This window comes from Papilio xuthus, unplaced genomic scaffold (assembly GCF_000836235.2).
Source record: "Papilio xuthus unplaced genomic scaffold, Pxut_1.1 DF827461.1, whole genome shotgun sequence".
In the NCBI taxonomy this organism is placed as follows: Eukaryota; Metazoa; Arthropoda; class Insecta; order Lepidoptera; family Papilionidae; genus Papilio; species Papilio xuthus.
The window spans coordinates 2,118,749-2,127,517 of NW_013531188.1; the positions used below are offsets into that span (position 1 = coordinate 2,118,749).

The 8,769-nt window shown below is 31.6% G+C and overlaps 1 protein-coding gene across 5 annotated transcripts in view; it reads left to right on the forward strand.

Moving 5' to 3' along the window:
* The first annotated feature begins 1,647 nt into the window (after positions 1-1,647).
* The window catches only part of LOC106119457 (uncharacterized), a 19,707-nt gene continuing 12,585 nt past the window's right edge, over positions 1,648-8,769 (forward strand). For 3 of the 5 annotated variants that reach the window (XM_013314452.1, XM_013314453.1, XM_013314454.1), the window contains exons 1-2: positions 1,648-1,934; positions 4,332-4,513. In XM_013314452.1, the coding sequence (XP_013169906.1) occupies positions 1,836-1,934; positions 4,332-4,513 (281 nt within the window). In that variant the 5' untranslated portion in view covers positions 1,648-1,835. Of the gene's footprint in view, positions 1,935-1,999; positions 2,591-4,331; positions 4,514-8,769 lie in introns of those variants that run through there. The other 2 variants (XM_013314455.1, XM_013314456.1) reach the window with 2 other exon arrangements.

Genomic DNA, 8,769 nt, shown 5'->3' on the forward strand with positions numbered 1-8,769 from the left:
TTTCTTTACATTCTCTCTTCTCTGTATTAAAAGTAATAAACCCGTTTAACTCTGGCTTGTTGCCTTGTCTATGGACATAGGTAACTTATCCATTTTATTGATATCAGGTGTCCGCTTGCTAGTTTTCTCGTCTAGTATAAAAAATCAGCGACAACTGTTCTTCATTGGTCGCATCTTATAGCATTTATCGGATTGGAAAAAGTCAATTGAATCGTATTTCCGACCTTATCCTTCGCTTCTTCCGGGTTTGAAAGCAATTCGCTCAATCATCCGATATCTTGTTACAGCCAGCTTCAATAACAGGTTTTAAAGGCCAGATACACTAAAAAGGTTTTATAGGAATTGGTATATAACTGGCCATCAATATTATCTGTAACGTTGACCAATTACTGTATTCAAATTGAGATGGTATTGTTATGCATGCGGTAGTAGCCGAGATTACATTGATCCCGGCTATCTATAATCTAAATCTACCTCACGTATCGGTTACAATATTATGCATATAAATTCTACATCTACATATTATATGACGAAGAACATAACTCACAACTAAGGTCATAATACACTTACATAGAACCTTCTTACCATTAAACATAAAAAATTATGAAAAATATTAGTCTGTTTTTTTTAAATCTTATGAAATAACTATCTTATACAATCATTTTACTACAAAACACGGTATTCGGGAAAATTATACAGTTTATAAAACTCTAAATATATCGAATTTGTCTTTATTTTGGATATTTTACGTACCGTTAAGTTGCGCGTTAAATACACACATCGAGCCTCTTATCCGCCTATTCTTGCTCAATGGAATGAAAAAAATCAATACCCGGAGATATTTCGACGCCCCGTTGGATACACGAGCCCTTATTCAACTTTCAAGTGCTACTGAGTTGATTATAGCAATAACAATTGCTTGACATGAATGGGAATAACTATTCAGAGAAACTAATATTACATTTATGTACGTCTTTAGTTATAAATGTCTACTTTTATTGATTGAGAGAATCGATGTCAACTGAATTTGATTTAGTGAATACGCTAAATGCACAATAAAGCATAAACATGCACGGGTTTATTTAAATACTACATAGTTACTGCTTTTATTAATTATAGTAAAAATAATTAAAAATTAGCAACCCACCCTGTCTTCGCCCGGGCGGCAAAACATAAATCTACTTGTGTCTGACTTCTTCTTAGATGTCCAAAGAAAAGTAAAACGGTGTTGAACAAAATTTAAAACCTTGTAACAAGGAGTACGAGGATGATGCTTTTCGTCGCAACATCCAGCGCTACATCCGGGTCTAGCATGAAGTAGAAGCTAAGCCGTTTCCTTTCAACCGTTTTGTTCCTGTTAGTTGTTCCTTTCATGTGTTTTGTTTTGTTAATATACTGTAATTTATTTTTAAATTTTTCAAATAATGTATTTTTACCTCAACTCTGCAAGAGCAAAGTGTGTAAACTCTTTTTCAAGTTTTTCATTTCGAAACATGTTTTGATTAGCGCGGGTAATAAGTTAAATTAATTGCATTTACAGCTAATAGATGGCGTAAAAATGTGCTGTTTTATCGACTAAAATCCACCAATCAGATTGAGAAGAGTGTACTATTTTCGTTACGACATTTTGTTTCCACGTTGCAATACTATAGAAATGTCATATTGTGACTTTGTTGTTTAACTTGTAAGCAAATTAATGTTTTAATATTCAAAATGTTATTATAACACACAATATACGTTTTTACTCAAATGTACAATAATGAAATCTGTCCAAGTGAAAGTATGTTCAATTCAGTGCAAACTTGCAGCCAAAAATCGTGATTTTTAATGACGATATGAGTAATATCTTGGATTGTTTGTCAAGTACTACTGAACAGGAATGTTTTAATGTAAAAAGCAACAAGATGGATCTTTATCAAGCGGATGGATTAATGGTTGGTATCACATTTACAAGGTCGTTTCAATCGCGTACTGATAAGAGTAAAAATCGTATTGGATCGTGGCGCCGAATAGTGAAATGTCTGAAATTGTAAAAGTGCGGGCGCTGTAATAGACGTACCGTGTAGCAATGAACGTTCTACGTGACGAACAGACCTCGTTGAACAGCTTTCGTGGACTTGTGTTCCTACTTTTACCGTTACATGTTCATTTCATTTTCGGCTCGGTCGTTGCTCGCTCGCCGGTGTTTTTCAACGCGCCCTCGGGTCGTACCTTATCTAATTAGCAAATTATCCATCGGGTAGCAAGGTTGCAGTAATTAAGTAGATCGCGACGTACAACAGTGTGCTATATCAGCGTATTCCGTGAGGTTGTCGCAACGTAAACAAGTGTATTTGAGTGCCAGCAAGGCACCATGCGGTCGGCTGCATTTCCATATGCCAGTTGATTACATTTCGATATTAACGTAACAGGACTGGTTATAAGTGATACAAGGAGTGTGTCGGTCAACACTTTCATCCCTTTCGCTTATTTCTTTCCACATTAACATAATTCAAGTGAATCATTTGTGTTGATGGATTTGTGGTGAAACATAAATGTCAATAAAAGTTCAAAAATGGATAAAAAGCTAGACCTAATGTCTCTACTTGAGGTAAATATGTTAATATATCTAACATTAGTTATCATTGTAACATAATTTTGTACTTTTTACAACCAATGACAATGTTTATATTTTAAGTTTATTCAATATTTATATCATTACAGTAACTTTATGGTATATAAGTAAGCCTTATTTACATACTGAATCATACTTATATATAACAGGAAAGCCTTACATTCAGATATGCTGAAACATTCACTTGCATTTGCCTTTCTCTTTACAATCTAATAAGAATAAATGAAAGTAATCTTAAGTGCGCATATTTGTAACAAATAAGCTTTAAATATTATTTAGCAAAGGATGAATTACTGCTTAATTATTAAAATGAAATAATTTTTATGTCATGTTTTAGTTAATATTGCATCATAAACAACTATAATTTCTATCACACTTCAAATAAGTAAATAACAGACAAAATTTAGATGATTAAATATATAATTAATCTTAATTTTTATTATATTTTTTTTTAATGAGTCATGAATTATCAATAATATTTTGTAAATCAGTATAATCTCATTTAGTAATTAACTTTTACTGAGCAATACTAATTATTTTATAATTATAATTAACTAATCCATAACTGAAATAATTACACAATAATCTTAATATGACATTAACTAACTAATAAGCATTGACTAATTTGTTTATAGAAAATACAAGGAAATATTCTAACTAATTGTATCACTTAAAAGGCAGTAATACCAAAAAACTATCTGCCAGAATACTTGTACCAAAACTTATTATTTTGGGTTTTGTGATAGAGATTATGACTGAAAACAATAAATTTTTAGCTGTTAAAACTCATGGTTATAAATTATCAATACGGATTTTGAGTAAATGCGATGAATTCAATTTCCAAGTAACTAACTGTGATTTTCTGAGACCAAAATCTCCGTTGAAAATATTATGTGTTTTTATCACAGATAATGATAGTGATGAACAATGTATTTTATACAGAGATTTTGATGTCAGAAACTCATCGTTATTGTTTTAATTCAAGGATAATGAAATAAGAAAATAAACTTGAATCATGTTGATGTTCTCAAATTGATTACATGTTCTTAGTTTAATGTATTTTGTGGTTAACGATCCATAATATGCCAATTTTAGTTATTTACACAGTTTTGCCGTTGTTTGTGTTTTTCACAACATCATAATAATAGGATTTTAAATGACATTGCTCTTTATCTGACCAGTGGCAAAATGTTTTAATGTATTTGCTACATCCAGGCATTAGATATACCATGAGAAGATCACATAAAGATTTACATATTATGTTTATATTTGTCTGTACATGACATAGACTGTTTATATACAACTTTATTAGTAAACAATGCTTTGGATTATGCAACACCTATGTAAATTGATATTAAATTTTTCGCTAAGTTGATTTATTGTTCTAGACTTTAAAGGAATAAAAATTACATTGTTAATTTTTGTTGAACTTATAAAATTGTACATTTACTATAAAACCTCTTAAATTATAAAATTTTAGTAAATATAAAATGGGAATTCTTGAAAATTTACACATATCAATTTTAACTAATTATATAATTTTTTTCTTATCATCATTATCAGGCTTAGGGTTGGCACATTATGTATTTCTCCTCCATATATCTGTATTAGCTGTCATATCTGAATTCACTCCCTTATGCATATGTATATCCATATTTAGATGTTTTGTACCAACTAGTTATTTTTTCTTGTACTAAGCATATTTATTTTGTTTCAGAGTGACACTTGGCAAGCTTCTGGTGACTTGTTGGAGAATTTTTTCTCCCTAGATCAAGGTTCATTGAACTTTCTGGAAGAGTCACTGCCAGATTTCAATTTGGAACCGGACTGGGTGACGCAAACCGGAGGACTGAGCAGTTCAGGTTCGGATAGCGGATTATCCAGTGACCATGCGGAACTGTAAGTCACTGTTAATGTTTATTTATTGATTTTAATATAAACACCGTTACATATATTATAAATTCAATGTTAAAGTTAAACTGATAGGGGTTAGTTTCTATGCAACCAGATTACTTAAAAACTCTTATAAAAATTAAACAATCTCTGCCAACTTTAAGACTTTTATGGGTCATGTGTAAATAGAGACAGGCTAATATTCCAATTATTATTGTGTATATATATATATAAACTAAGGGAATTTCTGTAATTTTAATTAGGTTAGAATGTGAAGAGATTATTCAATATTAAATTAGAAATAACATAAGTAGCACAAATGACACAATACAGGGTCAATGAAACGCTATGTGTGACTCGTATTGAATATTCTACGCATACGCCATTGTACCGTGCTTGCACACGTTCGGAATAGTAGATCATGCTACAGTATGATTAGTGTTTAACTATATAACCACACCCTGTATAAGATGTATACAAGATGGCTGTAATATTTGGCCAATGTGTTGGTCCTTCGTTGTATATGTCTTTTTCGGACATCCTGTAGCTAGGTATAATCGCTTCTATATTTTGTTTATTCTTAAACGCAGTGCATATGTAATTAGGTCAGGTTATATTAATCAATGCCATTCAAAGATCGCATGCAATTTCTTTCTATCTCGTTTTGTCATATCTATGAAAAGCGAGATAGCGAATTATCACTTACATACAATGTTGCTTGACTACAGAATGTTGTATTTCATTTTGTTTAATCAGAATCACCTTCATCTTATCATTTATTTTAAACATTACTTCATGTTAGTATATTATTTTGTAACGCAAAACAATGTATACCACTAAGTAAATATTTACGTATATTTTACATCTACTGATGAACAATTTTAGCGGGAGATATCCTGAACGCATCTTAAATATTTTTTTCCTTTAATAATACTTTTCAGGCATATACAGTCAATTGAGATTGGAGTTCTAATTTAATGGTAGATTTTTATTGTCGAAACATATCCATCTCTTTCATTCTCTTGAAATAAAAAAGAGATAATATTTTTCTGTACAGCTGTACACAAATTGTATAAATCGTCAGGATTTATGTATTTTACAACACCCTTTAACCTAGTTTGAAAATTTGAATACATGAGTCATTTAGACACCATGACTCAAAATCAACACCAATTTCTTTTTTAATTTAATATTTTATGTTATAATGTGGTCTATAATGGCCGCTCTCTTAAAATAACTTTTGATATCACTAATATTATAAATGCGAATGTTTATATGGATGGTTGTTTGTTACAAGGTATCTCCAGAACATCTAAACGGATCTCAATGAAATTTGGAAAAAATAATACGTAGAACATAGTCTGGAAGTCTTATAGGCTACTAATTAAGTTTTTTTTTTATTGCGCGCGGACAAGATCGCGGTTGACAGCTAGTTTATAAAATTTAGGCTTTAATATGAAACGATATTAAAATGCTAATATTTTTTAATGAAAATTTACTAGTACGATAGTAAGAAGCGAAATTGTAAAGTAGGTCGTAGTTTTTAAACTGGAATTATTTACCACCTTGATATTAAAAGCAAAAAGTTTTTGTCCTGATTAAAGAATGATGAAAGAGGAAAATGAAAAGAAAATAGACGGTTACAATATTTATTATTAGCGTCGAATAATCGTCTATATAAAAAGCTATTACAATTCAAGTTAGTTTTATCTACAGTTAGACATTTTATAATACTAGCTGTCGCTCGCGACTTCGTCCGCGTGGGATGAAAAAACTTTAATTTGTCATCTATGTGTTCTTCTGGACTATTTTCTACATCTATGCCAAATGTCATTGAATTATGTTGAGACGTTATGAAGATAGCTTCTAAGAAACATCCATCCATCATATAAATGCGAATGTTTGATTCGTATTTATATTAATAATATAGATAAAATTTAGCTTTTTAAGTAGATAGGGTGACATTCTTTTGAAAGATTTAAATCTATTTAGTAGTTATTCATTTAATTCGGTACAAACATACAATAATACAATTCCTATATATTTAGATTACTGTAAACGTATCATTTACTTTTATATAATTTTGAATATGTTTTTAAATAAGTTGACGGGAAGTACCCTGTAGGTTTTGAATCCCTTGCCAATGTCGTAAAATTTGCGTAAATTTGCGACATTAACGGTTGTATTATTTGATTGCGTTGGTTTAGATGTTTTATTTTTTCACAGCACTTAGCGATCACAGGCTTGAGTATTTGATATAAATACCAGCTTGATACCTTCACACGTTTTTGAGATGAACGGTATTGACATTCAGACGGACGGAAAACAAAGTGTTCCGTAAGGGTTCCGTTTTTTTTCTTATGAGGTACGGAATCCTAAAAAGTACGTTATGTTGTAATCACAACATGCATAGTGATTAAAGCTATAAACATTGAGTGCATAGTTCATTAGCTATCTTTGTTTTTGAACTCTACCCACCACGGTTACGTGATAAGTCAACTTTATCAGGAGATACCTAGTCAAGAAAAAGTACCTACTAAGTATAAAAGCTACAAAATGAAAAGCATTTTTGTGAATGTATATTGCACGTCCATACAGTCAAGGACATTTATATCCTTCCCACTTAGGCTAAATTATAGTTCTTTTGGTGTGTTTTTGTGTGATATTTGATGTAAGTGGGAAGCGAATTTAATTATTTTTAAATGCATGTATACCAAGGCATATGTAATCGTAAATGTTGTCTGTGATATAAGAAAAATCGAATTACGTAATATAGACATGGAATACGTTCACTGCACGGAACGTGGATATATCACGTTTTAGTTTCTGTATCACTATATCGTATAACTTTATCTTTGATTTTTTTTTTCTTAAAATAAAATGTCTTCGGTTTGTTACTGCCACTAGTTGGCCTTGAGATCGGACCTTCAGCTTAAATCTCTTTAAATATAAATGCCTGCGAACTTAATTAGGGTTCTTTTGGTAAAGATCTAAGCCTTTATAATCAAAGTATTTGAGGTTCCGTACCTCGGAAACAAAAAAACTGAATTCTAATAGGATCACTTTGTTGTCCATTCGGCTGTCTGTCAAGGCCTTTTTCATGAACGCGTGCATGTATCAAGCTGCAATTATTTTCAAATAAAAAATAGTTATGTGCACTTCTCCACATTAACTTTCAAAGTGTCAAATTTTATTTTCTATCTGTTCAAAGTTGGTAGTTTTCACGTATCAATAAAAAAAATGTTTTTACCAGAAGATAGGTTAGATATTTTTCCCACGTTTCATTTTAAAATATATAGATGTAATATTTTATTTTATCTAGCACTGTGTCATATCTTAATATACAAGTGTAACTATTCTTAAGCAATTCTTGCGTTGATATGTTTGCTACTAAATTATATCCACACACAGTAGCCACTAAAATTAAAAAACTTAAAGACGACAAATCTGCAGGACCTGACTCTATACCACCGTATTTTATAAAAAATGTGGCCATACGCTCTCTCCTCCGTTGTGTATGTTATACAACAAGTCCTTGCGATTAGGAGTTTTTCCCGATGTCTGGAAGAGAGCTAAGATTATACCCATTCACAAAAAAGGTGACTTAAGCGACGTTAGTAACTACAGACCTATTTCTATCCTGTCGTCCATTTCAAAAATGTTTGAATCTTTAGTGAATCCTACGCTAACAAACTACCTGGAACCATTATTGTCTGAAAGTCAGCACGGCTTCAGAACCGGTCGATCAACTCAGACAAACCTGGTTAAATATGTTACTGATATAGCGGATGCCCTAGATGAAAGATGTGATGTCGACTCAATTTATACCGATTTTAGTAGCGCCTTCGACAAAGTTAGTCATTCTCTTCTAGTAGCTAAGTTACAGGGGGTCGGTATTCACGGTTCGCTTCTTAGGTGGTTTACGTCTTATCTACTGAACCGCTCACAAATCGTAGTTGTTGGTGGTTACACATCAATGAGCTACATAGCGCATTCGGGAGTTCCCCAGGGGTCCCATATTGGCCCCATCCTTTTTTTATTATTCATTAACGATATAACAGCTCACATCAAACATTGCAACGCTCTGTTGTTCGCAGACGACTTAAAAATCTATACCAAAGTTACTAGTATTATTTCCCAAAGACTACTTCAAGACGATTTAAAACGCGTAGAAGAGTGGTGCAATGCAAACTGTATGTCATTAAATATAAATAAATGTTTCCATATAAAATTTTCTAAAAAAAAACGTACTAATAATTTTA